This window comes from Tasmannia lanceolata, unplaced genomic scaffold (assembly GCF_043159265.1).
Source record: "Tasmannia lanceolata isolate RefF3 unplaced genomic scaffold, GAP_Taslan_0.1 ptg000008l, whole genome shotgun sequence".
Classification (NCBI taxonomy): domain Eukaryota; kingdom Viridiplantae; phylum Streptophyta; class Magnoliopsida; order Canellales; family Winteraceae; genus Tasmannia; species Tasmannia lanceolata.
The window spans coordinates 6,734,048-6,757,835 of record NW_027518685.1 but is presented as its reverse complement, the minus strand read 5'-3'; the positions used below and the strand labels follow the sequence as shown (position 1 = coordinate 6,757,835).

Below are 23,788 nucleotides of genomic sequence, written 5' to 3'. Positions count from 1 at the left end.
CTCTCTACATTTTGTAAACTAAGAAATTGTGATTGGTGGAGTCAATAAAAAGGATTAGGTGCATGTCTTTGCTAGATTGAGATATGAATTCAAATTTCACACCAACGTCTCTTTCAATTGTGAAATTCATGATTAATTCGAACAAGATTTTTTTTTAATTATTTGGGAATTTTAATGTGAAGTATAAAAAATTGCTAACATTTCATTTCAACATGTGTGAGGAATGCTAGGGTCAAGCGGTTAAAGAGCCGCTTCAACCTACTCGGGTTGTTATTGGATAAAAATCCTCCATGTTGGCATTCATTAATATTCAAAAACCTTCTATTAACTGAGTTATCTTCTTAACCCTACTAATTGCCAATGCTTTTCTTGGTGGGACCAGTGATATTTTGATGCTTTTCTTTCCTTAATTTACCAAAATTACCCTTATAACAACCATCAAAATTACACCCATCACCAATTCAAGATCTTTAAAATATCAGTGGGTTACTGGCTATTTTAGTCAACTATAGAAAACTTATCTCTCTCATGTGCACCCTCAAAAAACAGTGGGGCCTACATTTTTTGGGTGATCCAAACAATTCATTTGTTAAAAACTTCCACATATCGGAGGGCTAGGATTATCCTATCGAGAAGATTTCTTGGCCCACCCTATCTACATCAGGGGTCCAACAAATGAACGGTTTGGATCACCTAAAAAATGTGGGCCCGGCTGTTTTTTTTATGGGGGCAGAGTCGTATTCCTTTTTGGGAAAAATAGCGCAACCGGCTAAATAGGGATTCTTTTCTAACCGTAGTTAATAGAAGGGTTTTGGATATTAACGAATGCCAACATGGAGGATTTTTATCCAATAGCAACCTGAGTAGGTTCAAGCCGCTCTTTAACCGCTTGACCCTAGTCCCTAGCATTCCTCTATTTAATATAGTGAAAATATATGTTAATATTCTACAGCAAGATCTCCAAAAAAGAACAAAAAATCTAGTTATCCTACAATCTGGGACTAAAAACTTCGGCCACGCCATATAAAGGGGGAAAAGAAAACAAAGAACGGTGTCACCATACATGATCGAATATGTTGAACCGGTGCTGATCTTAGAACCTTGATCAATAAAGCATTTATAAGGGGCCTGAGAAAAGAATTTAAGCCATTGATTTTTGTTTGCATTGATCTTAAGAATGGGGCATCCATGTGGCATGGGACCAAATGATGTAGTCACTCATAGGGATATACGATACAACAAGCTCATAATATGTGTGCTATATCACTTGAGACCCGACTCTGATCATTAAGATCACATCTTAACGTATTTCTTCTCTCATTTTTGCCTTAAATGGTGCGGGACGATGAGTTTTCTCCCAAGTTTTTTGAAGTCACAAAGATTTGATTCAAGAGATTCTCACTATCCCGTTTCTTCCCCTTTGGTCCGTTCTTAAGAGGGAGAGAATGAGAATGGTTGCCAAACACGCTCTTGAGAACTCAATTTTGACCATCTCTAGTTTTTTTTTTCTCGTAAAAATTTAGTCACAGAAGTGCATTTTTAAGTGTTAGCGAACAAATGTGACTCTGTATCATCTACCATATAGTTCTAACCTTATTTATTAAGTTAATAGATCTACCATATCTTTTGAGAGTGCTCTTTAGCCAGATAATATACCATGAAATGTTTAAATCTTGGGCCCACAAATGCACTAATTAACTTGTACCTATTAGGTGTCTTGCTCAAAGCACCTTGGATTGCCAATGTAGCTGAGCCTTTGGTTCAATTGAACAATGCAATGTGCCACAACTTTGAGGTCCTGGGTTTAATCACGGCTTGGCTACCAATAAAACAATAGACAAAAGTAATTTTTGTGTTCAGCTTTTCCAATAAGAGCAACCTTAGGACGTGACATTACATTTTCATCAAGAAAATCCCCATAAATAAGAGGATTAGAGAGGAGTGCTCTGCTAAGGCCTGACCTTATTGTAATACAACAGTAAATCCCACCTTTGACTGATCTGAACTGTTCACTTGATAGGCTTTGCTTTGGTTCTCTTATAATCTAAAATCCACGCCAATAATGCAATCCCAACATCCAATAATGTGTATGTTAAAGGTGTAGATAAACTTTTTAACCATCCATGTTCAACAAAAACAAAAAAATACACATTATTTGACATTGTAATGGAATGAAGACTTGATATTTAGGCCATAAATGATCTAAAGCTCGGCCTATCAAATAGAAGGTTCCAATTAACCAAAAATAGGACCCCATAGTAGGTGTACCACATTGTATTACAGTGATGTAGCACTCTACTGAAGCACCCCTAGAGGGTTCGGATGGTCCAATGGTTTGTGTATTATCCATCAACAAGAAAGTGTCAAAGATGAATAGGTTGGATCATCTGTATTTCTTCCTGCTAAAATAATTTCATAGAAAATGTATCCACAGTATACATGTGACAGGAAGTAGTCCTTAAGATGGAGTTTTACATTTTGTCCGCAGGCACATGCAGGCACTTTTTTTTTAACAAATACTACAATGGGTCCACTCCATTCAACGATCTAAGCCATTGATTTCTTGGATGACAACGTAAATAGGTGATGCCCAGAAAATCACATACATGGGTTGAACCTAACACTCTCTGTAGACGATTCTATGATCTGTTGTCCCTCTATAGATAGCAGGGTTAAGATCATCCTATGGTGATGATTTTAGCACATGGTCAACTTATGTTGGGGCCCAGAAGATTAATGGTTTGGATCAGCTAATGGAACGGGTGCCATTGAACACGTACACGCTCACACTATATAAAAAACTCCTTAGGATGATCTTGTCTTGTTCCTTGGTACAAAACACCGTCATGATTTATACATAGTCAAAGCCACAACTAATTGAGTTCTTCTATCATGCAAGCAAAATTCTCACCAAGTCTCACTTTCCAGTCAGAGACTCAGACGTAAGTGCTATCAGAAGTTTTTTAAAAACAAGAGGAATACTAAAGTGAAGGGCACCCTTACAAAAAAACAGCTTCAAGCGAGCCTCAACTGGATCCACGTACATCATTAAAATACATTAATTATTCCTGTACTTTTATATTTTTCAGTGCTATTATAAATGCACTTTCATGCGTCCTTGCAGCTGGTTTTTGGAAGGGTGCTCTTCAGTTTAGCATTCTTCTAATAATAATTAATAAGGGTATTAGTCAAAAGGGAGACGATCAGATTTAACAAATCCATCCCAAAAGGCGAGACAATAGAACTCATATTTTAATCAGGAGTCCAGCTTGGTAGACAATCATTGTTAGGATTAAAACGATCAATTTTTAGGCCTCATAAGTTTTTTTTTTTTTTTTTTTTAAGGGAAATGTTATCAGCACTGCTGTATTTTGATGAGGGCACTCCTCACTTTATTAAAAGTACGGTATGGCCCGTACCATAGGATGATCCAAACCGTCCATTAGATGGGCCACGACCTAAGTAGGTTGTGCCTCAAAAATCATTTCCATAGGTTGATCCTAGCCCTACGATCTGAATGTTATAGGGTTGATATTAACCCTCTATAGATTGGAGGGTTAGGATCAACCTATGGAAATAATTTTTGGGGAACAACCTATTTAGGTTGTAGCTCATCTAATGGACGGTTTGGATCATCTTATGGTGCAGGCCATACCGTACTTTTAATTAAGTGAGGAGTGCCCTCATCAAAATACAGTAGTGCTGATTACATTTCCCTTTTTTAAAGGGAAATGATATCTGCGCCAAGTGTTTCAATAAACATGCGCTCCACTTGTTTGTCGTGTACTCGTGTAGTATTTAAAGGGTTTAAAGAACTTTTTGAGAACCATAATATCCTCTGAAATCCCTTTAAATACCTGCACGACAAACAAGTGGAGCGCATGTTTATCGAAACACCTTGGCGCAAATATCATTTCCCTTTTTAAATGGCAAAGACTTAATAAATTAATTGAAAACGACAGGGGAGAAACCCAGTGATCCTTGATCTTGTAAATCATCATGAAACATCGCTTGATAGATCAGGAGGATATGATCGTCCGATCAAGATGGAGTCAGCAGAAATGGGCTGGAATTGTGGCCAATAGTTAGATCAATGGATCCGATCACACCGATGCAGCACATATGGGCCCAGAAAAGTGTCTCTTAAGAAATAACCTAACAACCACTAATTTTTAGCATTTTTATTTAAGTTAGAACTATATAATAAGAGGTTGGTAAGACTCATTTATCATTAACAAATCTCCATATATAATCTATTAATAGATATGCAAAAGGAAATGAACCCAACTCCACCATATCTTCCTCTTGTAGAAAAAAAAAAATGAAGAGAATTATAATAGAGGACTTTTTTAGCAGAATGTTTGGTGCATTTGGAGACTGTCTTACTTAAAGAGGCTACCAAAATGAGGTTGTAAAAGCGACACCCACTGCAACCCTTTACCAATTCACCATCTCCGTGGGAAAAAGAGAAAGACGGTAGGATTTGTATTCCAAGAAGAAAATTAGGGAATTGATATATTTGCTCCCCTCTTCTTTCCCGGGCTACCCCCCTCAAGTGTATATATAAGACTATAACAACTCTTTTTAAACTACAAGGGGTTCGCCCGAGGAAGAAAAGGGGGAGAATATATCACTTCCTGAAAATTATTAAAAAGATGGAGACAGATTTGCCCCTCTTTAAGCCATGGCAACCCTTTTCTAATTCTCTGTGACATTTTTTTTTCCATAGTTATAAAACCAATACGAGGGGGTGGCCCTGTTAAGTAAAAGGGAAAATTTATCATTTCTCAATAAAAAATAGGGAGATGATATTTTTCACCCCCTCTAGTCTACTTTCTTCGGATACGAATCTTTCATACGCATTTTAACATCAGCAGCAAAAAGACCAAAATAAGGAATGACAGAAGAGATATATATACATATATATAGTAGAGCGAGTCTTTCAAAGAAATTCTTGCTTACAAGGTACTTCTTACCTGCGGAACACACACCTAATCTAGCAAGTCAAGACCAAACTCACTAACTCAGGGAAATCCTAACTCGAGCTCATATGCATTCGCCTCCCTTTTAACATGAACAGTGGGCAACTTTAATGCTTTTTATGTCAAATCACGTTAAAAGGTGGGTGAATAAGTACTTGTGTTGGGTTGGGCGGGGATATCATCGCCCTAAAATGTGGTTGTTAGCCTATTTCCTCATGGAATGTACTTACACCTTGTTTGTTTTGGATTTTGAGAGCCAATTCTAATTCGTCTCAAAATTATGTCTAGGTCCTGAATCCAATAATCTACATTGGACTCACAATCGATTCCCAAAACCCAAAATAAACAGAGCCTTAATTTTGAGTTTAATAATTAGTTTTGTCTCACGGACTGAAGAGTGAGAAAGTCAAGGATATAGGATTTATTCTTACTATCGCAGTTGATTAGCTGGTTATTCAGACAGCAGTTGACATTCAGTAGTTCATTTATTATTCATGTAATGTATTGGACATTTTAGTTGCTTCCACAGTTTACTTTATACTCTGACAATTAGCCAATTAAATTAATGAAATTAGTTATGCTCTGTGTATTACATGGTTTGTTGGCAGGGGTGGAGCTACATGTAGCCCCTGTTGAGTTGGGCGAAATCCTTAATAGGCCCAACTCAATTGGGCCCAGCCCCCTTTAAAAGTTGAAGGGCTGCCCCCTTTATGTATAAACCTGTATAAGCTTGCCCCCCTTATGCATAAATCCTGGCTCTGTCACTGTTTGTTGGAATGCCATACATGTTCATAGTTTGATTGTGAATATGTGGCCTCATTACGTGCCTAGGCCGGATCTCGGTTTGGTGCATGACAGTTTTGGATGAAGTTTATCCTATCAGATTAATCTTTTCTGATGATGTGACATATATATGTTTAGAAGAGAAGATTCAAAAATTAATTCTTAGAGAAGAACATGTAATGAGCATATAGTTGTGCTCTATGGCTACTATTCTCCACCTTTGAATCAGAATCACGATCTGCAACAACCATAAAGCGATTGAGTTACGCCCACAATGCATCCATGACCATCGCATTTGACTTCAATCTGGTTCCCAACAATCTGGTTCCCAACCAAGCACAATGTGTCCATCTAGATATGGGCACTATAAACAGATTGTACGAGCTAGAGATGCTCCAAACTGGCATCATCTGGCCATCACAAAGTGCATTTTCTTCCACCTGTTCTACTAGTTAATTAAGAAGCAAGAACGCAGTTGGTGATTTTATGTGGATCATTGTGCATTTAATCATGTTACAATCGAGGACAAATATCCCATTCCAATAGTTGAGAAAATTGCCAGAACAACACTTTTTGGCATGCACTTCTCTTTTCTTCAAGCATAATCTAAGGCCATACCATCATCAGATCAAGGTCACTATGAATTTTTAATGTTGCCATTCAGCCTCTCTATGCTCGACGTTTCAGGGATTAATTAATGATCTCTTCCATCTTACCCATAAAAAAAAACATTTTGATCTTCAGTAAACCAAACAATTGATGATCACTTGCGCCTATTACCATGAATATTTTATGTGCTGACAGGCTAAATGAAAAGGCATCAAAAATGCAAATTTGATCATATCCCAAGAACAAGTTATTCAAGGATATGTCTCCTTGGTGCATGCCATTTGACATAGAACCATATACTTCTCAATCTAGACGTGTTAGCCTACATCTTCATTCAGTACAATCGCACATGACATGCGTACAGAGGGCCCAGTAGGTTACTGTTGGCCCATGAAAAGTAGTCCAATCCTCTTTGCTAGTAGAAATAGGAACATATACTTTCCATTTTACGTACCCCAGACGTATGTTTAGGAATGAGTAAAGTACGCTCCTTCCAAGTCATGGGACACCCTGTTTGGTCTTTTGGGAAAAAGCAGTTAGAACGTGAGAAAGCTGAAAGCTATCTGTGGAAGATTAAAGAAGAAGGATTCAAAAAACCATCCTTTAATTTACTGCCATTCTCATATGGCAGACATGTTTCAGAAATCACGTTGGAGCAGGCCTACTAAAACCAGAGAAACTACCAACCGGTTTTAGTAGCAAACACCCAATTGGAGAAATCCACCTATAATACTACTTTTCCACCATAACATGTGAGTGCCATTATCAATAGGGAGTTCGGTATTGTTGATGTAATTTTATTTTTTTCTTTTTTGTATTTTTGAAGCAAAGTCATAGTTAGAAAACCTAGCCCGGGTGAGTCAAAGGGTAGAGTTGAAACCATGAGTCAAGTAAAATATTCCGAAGAAATTAATTCTTAATGAAGCATTACATTACAATTCAATAACAAGAGAAAGGAGAAAAAAAGCTCAAAAATGGAAAATTCTACACAATAATTTGGTTTAAAATACTCTTACTTGGTTATCGGTGAATCACTGAGTTGACTCAGTTGACTAGACAAAAACCCACTAGGTAAACTCTAGCCTAATTTACCCAATCAACTATTTTAGTCCCCCAGCAAGTTGACTCGACCTAGGGGTGCAACTCGGGTCGATTTTCTGGAAGTAGGGTCAAAAACTCAACCTAACCAGACCCAAGTTGCACCTCTAACCCGAGCGCGTGCCAATCTTCACTGATGGATTTGTCAAACTATGGAATTCCTTTGAGCTTCTATTTTATTAGCTTTTCTCTACTAAAGTATGTAATTCTAGAATGAGAAAGACACAAAATCAAAGACACAATGGTTCAGAACTCATTATTTGATGTTACTAGTCTATGATTAGACTTGATTTTTTTGACATTATATAGGAGATCATAAGCAAGGTCTCTCAGATGAACAGCTCGGACCAATCAAAAGTCAGACCCACTAGCGAGCCGATATTTTATTATGATGATGAGGTTGCACCCTAGTTAAGTATTATTCTAAGAAGAGATTATCATGTAATCCAGCTAATAAACTCACTTCATAGACTTCTTTGAAGTAAATAAATTACTTTTGCCAGTTAAATTTTTGTCCCAGGAAGTTTTAGTAAAATTTTGGTCCCATCCCATGTTTGGTTGCCTTTTAGCACTATGTTTTTTTTAATCTCACTCTTGTAATGATTGCTTGTGTGGTGAATTTTTTAATCCCACTTTTGTAACGATTGCCTTTTCATCCCTTCCCAAAATAATCCCAGGAACAAAAATAAACCCAGAAATCAAAAATAAGCTTGAGAAGAAATTTTTCTTCCTAACAGTTCAAGCAACCAAACCAAGTTTTTTTTTTTTCCCACCATAGTCCGGTCAACCAAACATGGGATTTTTATTTTACCGGGATACTTCTAGGACTTGTTTTTTCCCACCAATCTCCTGGGATCTTTTTTCTCCCACATAAATCCCAGGAACCAAAAAAAATCTGGCAACCAAACAGCCCTAACTGTGAAAGTAAAGCTAGTAAGAAACAGAGCTCTCATGAACCTCTTTGAAGTCATTGAAAACTCATGTTTCATGTTTGAAAAGAGCAACCTAGAAACTCACGTTCTCACGTTATGGGGTTCTTTAAGTGCAATAAAGAAGCATGGGGTGAGGAGAGGAAATTCAGATGTTTGAAAGAGTTGAACAAATTGGACCACTTCACTAGAGTTTCAATGGAGATAAATAGCAATTAAGGCAATTAAAGGGAAAAAAAAAGTGAGAAGCTTTTCTTAAGTTATATATAAAATAATAATCATTTGTGCATGTTTGGCAACCATGAAAATTTTTATCTAAAAAATCTTGACCTTAGCAAATGATTTTTCCTAGATTTGTTAATTAACACTTTTCTAGGTAATATTTTTAGCTAAAAGATGGTTTATCAGGCCTTTGAAAATCATTTTTCAATAAAAAAAAAATTCAGAAAACGTGCAGCTCGTTGATACAGTATCCTTATCATAAACCTTAGGGTCACAAATGCACCCCTATCTCATGTGTAGTAAGAGAAGAAAAGAAAAGGTAAAAAATATTAAGGATTTTTTAAAGAATTGTGCAATTATTCAGAGATTTTATATTGATTTTTAAAAGGCCATCATGTTTCTCATGTGTAATAAAGTGAGGAGTGGACAGGGTACCTTATGTAGAGGTACTTAAGAAGTGGACAGGGTACCTTATAAATAAAATAAATTTTTTAATGTGACCCACCTCCAATGTGTTGCTTCTTCTCAAGAGGAGGCCTCCCCCAAATTCCATTATAAACTGAGTAATTGTTCAGTAACTGAAAGCAGAATAGTAAACAAAAAGATCATATTCAATGAAGAAGTAAAAAGAGAAGTTACTGCTTTGTAACTGAAAGCAGAACAGCACAACCAAGGAAAACTTTGATCTTTTGTCAGAGATCTGAGGAGGATGCAATAGGAAAAAATGTAAAATTACTCAGAGACCCTTATATTCCTAAATAACTGATGTAATTCCAACTCCTAATTTACCAGCCTAAAAAATCATCATAACCTTGGAAAGCTGCATTTTTTTTGGAAAAGTTTGAAAGGGAAAAACTTTTCCAACTTTTCATGATTTCCATTGTTTTTTCCTCTTTAGTTTCAAGCAAATAGTTGTTTTTACTTGAAGTCTTAAACTAAATTATAATTGAATAATTAATATAAACAAGTGAAATGGATTTAAACATAAAATGAAGAATTGAATTTGTAACCTGAGGCAGTTTTGGAATTGTGAATCCTAGAGAGAGAAAAACAAGATCCAATAAATAGCAGGATTATTTATGAGTGGGGGGCCACCCTTTAAATGATCCAAACCATTGATCTTGTTGGAACCCATTATGGATGGTCGGGTCCAAAAAAATCTCCCCATTGTTCATGGGATTGGAGTCATTGTTCTTTGTTTTTTCTTTTTTTGAAAATTTTTACTTTCCTTGTTTTTCTTTTCTTTTTTTTTTTTTCCGTTTTTACATGTGTGTGCGCTTATGATTTAAATTTGTTAGCTTTAGACTATGCCATAAATTTTTCTTATTTTTCTTTCCATATAACTAATTTTCCTTCTTTTTAAAACATTTTATTACCATGTATATAAAAATTACGTATAAATTAAATGACATTATAATAGATTGGGATTTGCTAAGGTCCATCCCAAAAGGCTTTTTGCAGCTGGTCTGTTGCACGTCAGACCAGCCACCTCGTGAATAGAGACAAAAGCTATTGTCTCCATTAACGAGGTGGCTGGTCTTTTGTGCAACAGATCAGCCGCGAAAACCCTTTTGTGATGAACACTTACCATAGATTACATGGTAATATATGGATTCTTTCAGTTTAGATGTTTGTTAGGGAAAGTTTTCAATAACAATAAAGAAGTTATATTTATAAGGTAGTTATATTTATAAGGTAGTTTAAGAGCTTAAGGTGCATTGGGAAAGAGATTTTTCAAATAAATGAAATCTCAAAAGAGGTGTAAAGTATGAAAATTCGTGTAAAATGATTGGAAAATCTCTTTTCTAATGCAGGGCACGCGCTAGCAAGACCCATTTTAGAATTAAATACCTTATATTTATAAGGTATTTAATAGCATTTATTTTCAGGAAAGTATTATGAGCTTAATTTTAGATGTTTTCTTTTCATATATAACTGATTTTAGCACTACCATGTTTTGATAATTGCACAAACCCAACTTGTCTTTTATTATTTAAACAGCTGTCCAAAGGTATTACAATTCCCAAAAAGCTCTGAGAAGGTAACTAAATATCAAAAGACAAGATGAGTCTGTTCAACTATGAAAACATGGTCGCGTCAATATCAGTAGACTCTAATTAAACTATTTAATAGATAAAAGTAAAATTTAAAGTGAGTTTTAATTTAAAAGGGTATTTATGTAATTTAGTCTCCTAGCACAACTTACAAGGGCTGTTGAGGAGAGCTTTGGTTATTTGATCCAACAAAAAGGGCAGTTGGTGGGGCTTCTCATTTCTTCCCTGCAAAAAAGAGTCAAGGAGGAAAAAACAGAAGACTATTGTTCTTTCCATCAATCCCCCTTGAGCATTTTAATTCTTTTTTCCGATCAGCTGATCTTGGTGCTGAATTCAATCACTTGGGTTTCTGCAATTCTCTTCCTTGTGGGTTTTATGAATTGGTTCCATGATATTTAAAATGGGTTTTGATTGGAGGGTTTGGAGGACACATCTTGTGGTTGAATGAGAGAAGAGAAGAAGAGAATGTCTTTGAAGAGTAGAGGAGGAGAATTGCCTTCAAGGAACGTGGTGTCTAGAAAATGGACCTTTTTCCTTTGCTTTGCAAGTTTTTGTGTTGGATTGCTCTTCACTAACAGGTATAAATTTTCTTTTGGAGATGTTTTTGTTTCAATTTTACTTCTTTCTTTTTTAATTTTTAATTATTGTTGTTGTTTTGTTTCTTGTTTATGATGGGTTTTTACATGTGGGTTTTGATTGTTTTAGTGGTTGGAGCAGTTATCTGATGTGGGTGTTAGTGATTGTGTAGGAATTTTAATGTGATGATTGTAGGGAAGAATGCTCAAGGGTTTTTTTTTTTTTTGGTTTGTCCTTTTGTTTTCCTTAATTATGTACTTTTGTTTATTTAAATGTAAATATTTGAATGGATCTGAATTATAATTTATGATTTGGATACATAAATATATGTTCTGATTGGAGGGGAAAAACCTGTGGTTAAAAGTTGTAGATCAGGAACAATAAACTTATGTCCCTTTGCATTTTTTGGACTGTTTGTCCTTGAAATTTTTTAATGATAATTCTCTACATTCCTTGGGTGGTATAGGTGCTAACGATTGGGATCCTTTTTTTTATTTTGTTCTTTTAACCTTTTCCCATTTTGGGTCGGCGAGGTCATATATATTTTGAATTGTTCAGTCATAGGTGAGAGTATTTCTGGGAAAAAATTTCATGGCTGCCTTACATGGCCTAAATGAAATTTTTCAATAAGGTTTTCTCTCTGTTTTCTTCAAAAGAATCTATTGGCTGATCAGCAGACCAGAGTCTCGCCACTTTTGTTCTTTCTTTTCTTTGTATATTTTTTTGTCTCTAAAGAGGTGGGTTGTCAATCTGATTCCCATTCCGTGTTTTTAGCTTCAAAGTGACCTAACTCCAGTACGAAAAGTTGGTTCATCTTCTGGGTTTCTTTTCGGAGAAGATCCGGTACTGAAAGATACTTAGATCTTGAACTAGGACTTGGCTACTCTCTAATGAACATAAATAAGAAGTATCTAATACATGTAGGCCTTAAAAATTATGATAATTGTAGATAACTCGAACTTCGAAACCAAACAAAATTGTAGCACAATCGTGTTTAGAGTTGTGTAACTGACTTGCTTTCCCATTGTTTAGGGGAGCTTGTACGAAAATTTAGGTAGTACATTGTGGAACACTGAATCTCTGGCTGCAGCGTGCATGCCTTTTCCATTGGTTGGGAGTGGAAATGTTGCCAGAAAGGCACTGTGATTCTGTTCGAAGATGAGTCTCGCATTGTTTTGCTCAGGTGCATTCCCATTGTTGAGGGGAACTTGTGAGATTATCCAGGCACTACATTATGGAACACTGGAGTATCTCTGGTTGCATGCCTTTTCCATTGGTTGTAAGTGAAAATTTTGCCACAAAAACACAGTGATTCTGTTCCAAAATACTGAACACGTCACTTTAGCAGATTTTAGTATGTTCCCAGATTTTTTTTTGTCAGGGGCAGACTGAAAAAAACTTGGGTAGAAACATTGAGGAAAGACTTGATAGCTAGGAACATAACAGAGAACATGACCTTGGATAGGATAGAATGGAAGAAAATGATCCACGTAGAAGAACCCAACTAGAACCAAGATTAGAGCCGGGTAGATTCCTTTTACCTTCTTCATGAATTTTTTCTAAAGGATTCATTTAGCCGACCCCAACTAGTTTGGGACAAAGGCTTTGTTGAGTTGAGTTGAGAAAATGCACTGCTATTCTGTATCTCTCCATGTGTGTACATTGCTCTCTCTCTCTCTCTCTCTCTCTCTCTCTCTCTCTCTCTCTCTCTCTCTCTCTCTCTCTCTCACACACACACACACACACACACGTATACACAGACACTGACATTTCATAGTAATCAAATATTTTGGTAACAGAATGTGGACTGTACCTGAAATTAAAGAAATAACTCTAAACAATGCTGCTGAAGAGGAAAAGCTGAAGATAGTGTCAGATGGCTGTGAACCAAGAACCGTGAGTATCTTTATTTCATTTATATTTACTTTAGATTTAGCAACCCTTTGAACAGTTGGGTTGGCTTAAAAATGTTACAAGTTTTAGTATACCGCGACATTTAGAACAGCTTCAGTGGCAGCAATAAGTGGGTAAACTATTGCCTTGACTATCTGAATCTTTTATTTTTGTTTGCCCATTTCCTATGTCCATTATGTTGAGGGTTTTCTAATGGTGTTCTCTATGGACTGCCATGGGTATTAAAATTTTAATCTGTTTTACATCAGAAGGGTGAAAAGCTAGAACAAAAGGACATTCTAGGGGAAGTTTCGAGGACTCATTCTGCTATACAGTAAGTTAAACTGATGTCTATTATAACGATTTTCATTGAGGTGTGACACTTTATTTGAATTATTGTGGTGATTGGAATGGAGACTTCTTCCTCCATGGACCAATGGTTGCAATTTAATAAGAAAAAAATGTTTATTTGGATGCAGAACACTGGATAAGACAATTTCCAATTTAGAGATGGAATTAGCTGCTGCAAGAGCTGCGCACGAGTTTATGCTCAATGGTTCACCTATGTCAGAAAACCTAAAGGTTACTGAGTCGAAACAGAAATATTTAATGGTTGTAGGAATTAATACTGCATTTAGCAGCCGAAAGCGAAGAGATTCTATTCGTGCTACTTGGTTGCCCCAAGGTCTGTGGTTCAATATGCTTTTCTCTTTACCCCTGTGGGTTCTGCTTATACTACTTAAGCTTCCTTGGTCAAATCTTATTTTCTCGAAACTTGGTTCTTTTGAAAATATCAAAATAGGTGAAAAGAGAAAGAGGCTGGAGGAGGAGAAGGGCATAATCATTCGCTTTGTTATTGGTCACAGGTAGGCGATTTAATTTGTTTTCAAGCTAAGCTCATTCATACTTATTTCAGATTTTCATTTTGAAATAGATAACTTTTATTAAAAGGAGAGCTAAAACAAGTTAAAGTTCCAATGTCGAGATTCAATCTATTTACACCAGAATTAGCTAGTCTATGAGGTAGCTCATTTGTACTCAGAGGAATACACGTAACGGTAATTTGAATGTTGTTGCTTCTGATCTTTACTCCATCGATAGTAACTGCAAATCGCCAAGGTTCCTTACTTTTGCGACTTCTAACCTTCCATTCATTTTCTCCTGAAAAGATCTCAAACCAGTGAGAAGGGCTTTGATCCCAGCCTCATTGGAGTCAGCCCGTCCAATTGGGCCTGAGGAGCGCAAAATCTCCCCATTTGCCTTTCTAACACCCCCCCTCCCAAACACACACACTCTGGACGTGGATTTCCAACAGAACAACTATCGCATTTTAGTTTCAGAGTTCCTTCCAAGGGAGGTTTCAAAAGAGACTGAATTGATTTATTGCATCCCCGAGACCGAAAGTGTTCCTTCTACGCTCTGATGATTTCTGTGGAAGATAAACCCCGATTCTCTTTTCTACATTTTGGCCAGCTAACTATCATGAGTATCACCTTCAACAGTAAACTGTAGTTATAGGCTGATTTGTTGTTAAAAAATTTGTTGTTTCTTTCGTACCACATCAGCAAATATGATAGAAAAACGCATAGGCATCCAAAGGATACTGCCTAGTGGGGCAAACCTTTTGGTTTCCAGCTGTTAATAGTCTCCATGATGGAATACAGTAGGGCCTAGTTGACCTGCCATCAAAAAATTCTGTTCCAAACCCATCTTACTGACTTTGCAGTGCATTAGGAGGTGATTAGGAGTCTACTCCTCTTGACCATAGTTGCTAATACGGGAAGCAAAAGCTCTCGGGAAGGCGGGAATGACAGACGGAGAAGCGTGAAGGGAAGCGACTGGGAAGCGTGAAGGGAATCAATGGAGAAGCGTAAAGGGAAGTGTGAAATAGTTGAAAAAATGAAAAAAATTTAAAAACAAGTAAATTACAGATTTCAACCAACAGAAGCAATTTGAATCATACCATCATAAATTACATGTAAATCCAAGAATACAGTTAAACCATGTTTGGCAGTCGTGAAAGTTTTTCCATTTAATGTTAGTTTATCCAATGGAGGGAGAAGGGCAAAGAGGGTGGGAGATGGAGAGAATTGAGAGAGCATACATGAGGAGGGGGGTGAGAAGTGGCTAAAAACAGGGGGAAACTAACTCTGAGATTGGAGGTTCAATCCCAACTACCTATAAACCAAACAGGGAAAAGAAAAACTCTATTCACAATGAATCAAACAAGAGCAAAAGACATGGCAAATTGGAAGTGTGCTTCCAAATTGGGGAAGCACGTTTTCCGCACGTTTTGGAAAAGTACTTCTCAAATTGGGCAAATGTGCTTCCCTAATTTTTGGGAAGTCCCGCTTGCGAAGTGCGCTTCTCTAGAAGTGCGATTACGACATTCTAGGGGTGTTTTTGGTAATTTTACTCGACATATTAGGCATCTGTTAGCAAGTCTTAGACTCATTATCTTTGAGTGGTCTTAGGTGTTTATTTTCTCTGAACAAGCACTCCACGCAAAAGCAATGATACAGGGTTGAGCCGGTGCCCTACATAAGCTCTTCCGCATACCGTGTGTGGAGGAAGCGATCATGTTGTGCTTTCAAGAAAAAAATGAACCAACTCAAGAGGGTTTAGCTCCCAAACAAGCTCATCTTCCTCTAAGTGCGAAATTAAAACCTGATCCAAAATAGATAAAATTGTATTCATACTTGTAATTTCCTCAAGATTTCTAAGAAATCTCCACCCCCCCCCCCCCACCACCCACCCCATCTCCATGCCCTTGAGCCTTGACCACTACCTCAGCCTTAATGTCCACCCTCTCTCAATCTCATATTTACTAACCATTAGTTTCCTCGCAAAAATATTTTTGTCCTTGCCAAACCTCCACAAAAATTTAGTGAGGAGCCGTTTGTCCCTGAGAATCACCTTGCCAAGGCTGAGCCCCCCATCCAATTTGTCTTTGCAGACCACCTCCCAATTGACTAGATGCTTGAGATATTCTCCTTCCTCTTGACCTTCTGAATGGAAATTTCTTTGAAAGCGCTTTATTTTTCTAGCCACTTCCGGCTATGTTTAGATGTGTTTAGAATTTCCTAGGTCAAAAAAACCCCAATGAATTGACACAATAGAAAGAAAATAAAATAAAAGAACAAAGAAAAAAAGAAAAGAGAGGGGGGGGGGGGGGCGCTGGGGGCTCATGGGGCACCACAGCTTCAGCTTCACCGTCTCAACAAGTGACCCCGTCAACAAAAGAGCCGGTTGAGCATGAGCGCTCCAATTTCTCCATCTCCATGTCTGTAAACTCTCTCGAATATGACTTCCAATCTTTCAAATTTGCACCCATCAAGGAGTCAATTACCTCTCATAAGATGACCCATCGATCTCTTCGAACAATCTGCAAGCCGGCTCACCTCTTCCTCGACAAGATCAGCATTGACTACGGCGAACAAAACAACTACTTCGTCGTCAAGAGTGTGGCTCTCTTAATGTTGATTATCATGAGCAACCTGCTTGCTTGATAACGTGAAGTTGTTCAACGTCGTCGTCACCGAGGATTTAATCGTGAAGGGTGGTAGGGTACAATATAGTGTTTGGACCTGAATGTGATTGATGCAAAGGTGGTTATGAGCTCGTACGGGCACAATGGGCCGTTTGGTGCAACCGAGGTGAAGAGGCTGAAGACGGCCAAGGATGGAGATGCTTGACATGAACACGATTGAGAATGCGAACATCCTCCTCACCAGGGAGGTTCTCTATTGTATGATCGTCGCCAGAATAGAAGTTGCAGAGATCGACAGAGCACAAAGAGAGAGGAGCGCTCGAATCAAATTGTGAGAGAAAACCTTGTTTTCCACTGGAAGACAGAAATTGATTAGCGGAAATGAGGTGGCCACATGAGCCAAGAGGGAAATCACGTCATTTCCCCCTTATCAAAAAACCAGTGAAATAAGGCAGCTGAATGGCTGGAATCTTATGTGGCTGCAAAAAATTATACTATTTCCATCCCTTTTCCTTGGCAAGTGATACAACTAAATGGGTCCTTTGGAATTTTGAAGACACATTAAGGGCACGTTTGGCTGCTAAGAATTTGCTTTCATGATAAATCGGCATCTCTATGTGGAGATTAGGATGAATTCCCTAAGAATCAGGAAACCAAATCTGGGAAACACCTACTGAAAATCTGGAAAACTTTGATCCGGTTTTGAGTAGAGTTTTATGTTTATGGGCTTCTGCAATTTCTGTTCACCAGAAACACTAGTTTCGTAGATTTGGTTTCCAGATTTTTAGGGATTTGACCATCATCCCCACTTGGAGAAGTCGATTTATCATGAAAGCAAATTCCTAGCAACCAAACGTGCCCTAAGTGGTGAGATTAGCAAGTACTGCTTTGATAAGAGTGGTAGGCCACCAAAAGAGAGGCCTTACTCTGTTGACTTGCGTTCACAGAGGCCCAAGACTCTAAGAAACTGACGACTTTTGTACTTGAGTCAATGAGAAAAGAGGATCTAAACTTAACCCGATGCCAATTTCTTTTTTTCAATTCTCTCGAAAATCATGGCGCACATTCTTCAGGTTTTCCTCCCCAATGCCACATCACATCCTATGATGGAGCTTTTTCCCAAGTTGAGTTTTAGGGCCGGAAATGGCCTCAAACCATCTTAACTTTGTTAAACTTCAGAAATTTCACTAATTCTTAGGTGCAATTACAGTAATCAAAGGGTGCTTATATAAAGCTCTTACATGATAAGCATAGAAGGGAAATCAAGATAATTATGGAAGGGAAGGAATCCTAATCAAATCTACCTAATTAATCTACTTTCCTAATCTTTCTTGCTTGCCTCTTCTTATCCACTCGCCTAATTTATCTAGTCTCCTCATTTAGCCAACTTACCCAATCTACCTCCAAGATGATCCAACGGTGAGATCTTAACCCAATCCAATCATTGGATCCCACATATTCTAACATGCCCCCTCAAACGTATATGGATTGAAAATCGATATACGTTTGATTACAATAAAATTGCCAAATATGGAAAATAGAATTCCCAAATTACAAATTTAATCAAAATCCACCAATTTGATGCACACTTCCGAAAGTTGATGGTGAAGACTGATGTTGCTGCCAATGATCACCAACGATGGTTGCCGAAGAAGACGCCGCTTGTTGATGTGTCGCAAAGAGGGTTTAAAAAAAAAAACCAATGGATCAATAGATCACAACCTCAATGCGCTAGACAAGACTCAAGCCTCGATGGGCGAGTAAGATTGGGTCACTATGGACTGATGCCGGAATGGGCAAGAATGGGCCTCGATGGGCATGACAACATGGGTTGGTTTTAGAATACCAATCTTCATGGGAATTTCAAATTGCTCTCTCAAGCACGAACCTCGAGGAGAGATGCCCCTCAACTGAGTAGAGCTCCTATTTCAAGCACGCACCTCAAAGAGGTACCTCAACTGAAATGGATCAAGGAATTAAAGAGAGAAAAAAATGGAAGTATAGAGATGGGCGACGAATAATAGCGGAAAAGCTAACAGCACATAAACAAAAGCCAATGACTTTACGGATTTAAATGGTGCATGAATAGGAGGGTGCAAATATCAAAATTTAGGAGATAGATTGAAGAGATGGGGTGCATTGAAAACAGAGAAAAAGTTAGTCATGTCTACACCATAGGCTTCTGCGTTCCGTGGGCATCCCTCATCTTCTCTTCATGATGTTGGAATTCAAGGCTTGATATTTGGACAAAACATTGAGGACTTCATTCTCTTTCCATGAGGCCGATCAAATGAACCTAAAGGGGAGATGGCTGCGAGTGCAATGAAGGCATGGATGAAAACCCATGGATGGAACATGGGAAAGTAGAGATGAAAATGAGGCAAACACATAGGAAGCGAATTCTAAGAGTTTGGATTTAGATTTGCAAGGGCTGTTTTTGCAGCGGATAAATTGGAGAGCTATGTTGGCCCAGCGGACGGCCGAGTTAGCCGTCCGCCGGAAAACGGAACTGCGAAAGCTGTGGTCAAGGACGGGTCTGATCGTCCTGCTCTGATACCATGATAAACTTCAGAAATTTCCCTAATTACTAGATGCAATTACAGTAATCAAAGGGTGCTTATATAAAGCACTTACACGATAAGCATAGAAGGGAAATCAAGATAATTATGGAAGGGAAGGAATCCTAATCAAATCTAACTAATTAAATCTACTTTCCTAATCTTTCTTGCTTGCCTCTTCTTATCTACTCTCCTAATTTATCTAGTCTCCTCATTTAGCCAACTTACCCAATCTACCTCCAAGATGATCCAACGGTGAGATCTTAACCCAATCCAACCATTGGATCCCACATATTCTAACAAGCTGGCTTAAATTCTAAGTGATGGTCACTGCCATTTAAGTCAGTTAAACCCACAACTACACAAAATCCTACGAACGGAAATAAAAACCCAAGCCCTCGTGAAAAAAAAAAAAACTAGTTATTTGTGAATGCTATATCTGCTCCTGTGTCAATCCACATTTATGTCAATAAGATCTTGTATTGGATCCTTCTGGAGGTTGTCTTTTCAAAAATAACTTGGGAGTGCCAAGATTTCACAGGAATCAGAGTTGAAGTGGACTCGCATCTAAGTTGTTCTTCAGCAATAACAGAAACTTTACTGAAAAGAGAAGAGGGAGGGACGAGCTGTTCCAATAAAAAACTGCAGCATCCAAAAAACAAAAGCACAGGGTTGTGAACCCCCCCGCGGCACGCGCGCCTCTCTCTTCCTCCCCCCATCTCTCTCTCTCTCTCTGTCAACAAGTCTTCTGCCATTTGATTCGTGCTCGAGGCACATGCACAAGAACTGGATGAAGTAGATTGCATCAGGAGAAAACCTCCAAAATGATATACTGGCAATCACAAGAAACCCAATTAAATTGCATTTGTTAAATTGAACAACACCCCCCCACCCCCCCCCACCCACCTCCCCGTCTCTCTCTCTCTCTCTCTCTCTCTCTCTCTCTCTCTCTCTCTCTCTCTCTCTCTCTCTCTCTCTCTCTCTCTCTCTCTCTCTTAAATTGCGTTTGTTCTTTTCTATACGGGTTCACATTTCGTATCATCATATCTTGTAATTATCTGGTTGGCCAGTGAAAATTTACCCGTTAATATCATTTGCATTCATGCCTGGAGATGCAATCTGAAGGAGAAACCTTGCAGATACCTTTATCATCAGTCACAAATATCTCGACTTTTTCAAAATATAGCGATTTTATCGCGACATTTTGATAAAGCGAGAAAACCCCAAAAGAATCCCTAGACTTAAAAAATCATGATATGTTCATGACACTGCCTTAGAGAGTATGAGGTTAGACCCTAATTGACATATAATCACACTTCTATTTTTCCTACTACTTTCGTTATTTCCATTTTTGTAATTGATGCTAGGGGAAAGCAGGATTTCATTGTATCGGTGGTGCATTCTGGAGAAACCCACTTTCTGTTAAATATGAGTTGTGGATATTGGTTATATTTGAAAGCAACTATGGTCTTGGGATGTTGACATTAAACATTTTCCCCAGTAGCAACTTTATCTGAATTAGAAAAGCTTGGCCTCATAGGCAGTTAAAGACAAGCCTTTATGGATATTTGTGATATATATATTTAACTAGGTGTATAATAGTAATTTCTTCTATTGATGATGCCCGTTCCATTTGTGTCTTCTATAACTGCCCCTTGAATATTTTGAGGATCACAAATACTGTGGGTTTTGTTGAAACTAGAAGCTAATTAATTGGACATGGCATGACCAGTGCTACACCAGGTGGTATTCTGGATAAAGCTATTGAAGCAGAGGATAGGAAACATGGAGACTTCATGAGGCTGGTAATGTATTCTTTCCTATTTCTTCCTCATCTTGTCTCTTTTTTATTTTTCATTCTTAGTCTAATTTATTTTATATCACATTCATATATCCAGATGCTTTTTTGGGTGTAAGAACACTCTCTGTCTAACAGATCAGAAACCCAATTTGCACAATAACTTGCATACACTCTCTACTAATACTTTAAATTGTTACTTGTTCTCAAAGAAACATCTAAGCTGCTATAACCTGTTCATCTTTCTACTTTGAGCAGGACCATGTTGAAGGGTACCTTGAATTATCAGCTAAGACAAAAATATATTTTGCTACTGCTGTTTCTTTGTGGGATGCAGACTTTTACATCAAGGTCGATGACGATGTCCATGTAAATATAGGTGAGAATTTATGCCATTATTATCCCCTGTACCTTTTGTAGAATGTTGTATTATATTTTTTTTGTTTGTTTTTCTCTCTAAATGTGTGCCCACAGAAGGCTGAGAACCAGCATAATAGAAATATCACAGGGATTCTTGGGTTTTAGTAATTATGCTATAATTAGTGTCTATATTGCGGTAATTACCTAGAGGTGCTGGTAAAAAGAACAAAAATGACCTAAAGATCCATGCATGATTATTTAGCCCTGATTTTCAACTGATGCTAGAACATTGGTGGCTAGTTGTGGTCTCCTGAGTAAAGAAAATACTTTTTGAGAACTTGTGCTTACATGTGCATATTTGACCAATTCTGTGAACTGAAGTTGAAAGAGTTTTTTCAAAGCATACAATTTTTCAGTGTAATAAATATGCCTCATTTTTTATTTTTTTTACGAAATATCTACTCTACAATATTTTTAGAGATTTCATATTTGCTTATACTTTGTTAAAATTTGGTCTGTTTTTCTTTATCTGAGAAGCGTGTTAATCAAGTTCTTAGTTTGAGGGAGATCTTATCATTTGGGAAGGAGGGTTTTCCAGGTAAACAATGTTGGATAAAAAGCATAAGTACTTTAGTTGTTCATGATAGAAGAGCATTGTTGTGCAGTTCTCTATGTAATTTATTGGTTAAGTTGATTTCATCCTCTTTCAAATTACTGCAGCTACACTTGGAACCACTTTGGCAAGACACCGCTCAAAGCGTCTAGTGTACATTGGATGCATGAAGTCCGGGCCTGTCCTTGCTCAAAAGTAAGCCCCTCTCAAAATGGTTCAACTGCTGGCTGGGTGGGAAATTGTTGAATTTTAGTTTCTCATCTTTCTTTTGCATATGACAGGGGAGTGAGGTACCATGAACCAGAGTACTGGAAATTTGGCGAGGAAGGAAACAAATATTTCCGGCATGCTACCGGTCAACTATATGCCATTTCCAAAGATTTAGCTACTTACATATCTATAAATAAGTAAGCCTACTTATGCATTTTGATTTTCTACCAAATGCTTTGATTTTATTTGGACCTGAAAGTTGTGATGTTTGTACCTGCAATCATCTCAGGCATGTGCTGCACAAGTATGCAAATGAGGATGTGTCATTGGGGGCGTGGTTTATCGGCTTGGATGTTGATCACATAGATGATCGCAGACTATGTTGCGGCACTCCACCTGGTAGCTTATCATGCTTCTGAATTTTATTCATTAGAACTGATCCGTTGATGCTCTTGCATCTCTCCACATGATTCATTTAGACTCTGTTTCTTTCGACGTAAATTGGGCGTAAAAACAAATTTTATGCTCAATTTTATGCCCATATAAAATTTGTTTTACATCCATTTTCCATTTTACACTAAAAAAATGAGCACAAAATTTGTTTTAACACTCATTTTACCTTGAAAGAAACAGAGCCTTGAAGACCCCTTAATGGAACATACATAATAAATCTGCCAATTATATGGAAAATCTTTAAAAAAAACATGCAGAGCCATGGAGCATTTGTTGCTTTGTCATACTTTTGAAATACTGAGATTTTCTTGAGATGATCATAGTCTGGTTATTTGATGAAGGGTGTTTCTACGTACCTGAAATGTTTCCTTTGATCTCTTATGACTGCCCATGTCATATATCTGCATGGAAACTGCGAAGTTCATCATAGAACTGAAAGTAACATCCAAAAAGTGTAATTGTAACGCAGATTGCGAATGGAAGGCTCAAGCAGGCAACATCTGTGTTGCATCGTTCGACTGGAGTTGCAGTGGCATTTGCAAGTCTGCAGAAAGGATCAAAGAAGTCCACCGGAGGTGCGGAGAAGGCGAAAGTGCACTTTGGAGTGCAGTTTTCTGAAAAAAGCAGAGGAGATTGGCTATGTGATATATGTAGAGAAAGTATGTAATTGATATGTAGAATTTATAGAGAACTGCTAATAGGGGTGCCTTGTCCATTTTATTACTAGGGGAAGATCCCCTTAAGCAGAAAGAAAGAGGTGACCTGTTGTCGCCTTCTTCGCTGCCGCCACATGTCATTCTTTGAAATGCTTTGATGACCATTTCTGTTGTAATTTGGTATCTCTCATTGCTACAAGTTACATAATAAGTGCCTCTAAATCTTTGTTTGTTTGTCTTTGCTGCCTCTCTTTACTGTACACTTTCGCCGCTTACGTTTAATGACCTTTTCATTTGACAATGGGATTTCATTTGGAAGCTGATATTGGCACCACCCATCTTTTGATATTGCCACCCTCTCTATACTTTAAGCTACGGGACTGTAAAATTAAGAGGGGTTATGATGTCAATCTGACAGCACTTAGGAACTGCAAAAAATGCATTTACATGAAGTTTTGACACCACCAACATGACCCAACAGTAAAATGATCTAGACCGTTCATC

The 23,788-nt window shown here is 37.8% G+C and overlaps 1 protein-coding gene across 1 annotated transcript; it reads left to right on the top strand.

Annotated features, from left to right (window-relative positions):
* The first annotated feature begins 10,854 nt into the window (after positions 1-10,854).
* LOC143884140 (putative beta-1,3-galactosyltransferase 2) lies at positions 10,855-23,524 on the top strand. The gene is made up of 11 exons (XM_077387549.1): positions 10,855-11,255; positions 13,053-13,149; positions 13,416-13,480; positions 13,626-13,831; positions 13,949-14,012; positions 20,927-20,999; positions 21,251-21,371; positions 22,073-22,160; positions 22,247-22,372; positions 22,465-22,574; positions 23,098-23,524. Exons 1-11 carry the CDS (start codon positions 11,122-11,124, stop codon positions 23,244-23,246), a joined length of 1,233 nt encoding a protein of 410 aa, XP_077243664.1. The 5' UTR covers positions 10,855-11,121; the 3' UTR covers positions 23,247-23,524.
* The last annotated feature ends 264 nt before the right edge of the window (positions 23,525-23,788 follow it).

Bases quoted from the DNA above. Each gene is read 5' to 3' on its own strand.
- LOC143884140 (XM_077387549.1), top strand. From the start codon at position 11,122: ATGAGAGAAGAGAAGAAGAGAATGTCTTTGAAGAGTAGAGGAGGAGAA. The intron at 13,832-13,948 runs GTCTGTGGTTCA...ATATCAAAATAG, and splicing joins TGCTACTTGGTTGCCCCAAG to GTGAAAAGAGAAAGAGGCTG. The intron at 22,373-22,464 runs GTAAGCCTACTT...CAATCATCTCAG, and splicing joins ACTTACATATCTATAAATAA to GCATGTGCTGCACAAGTATG.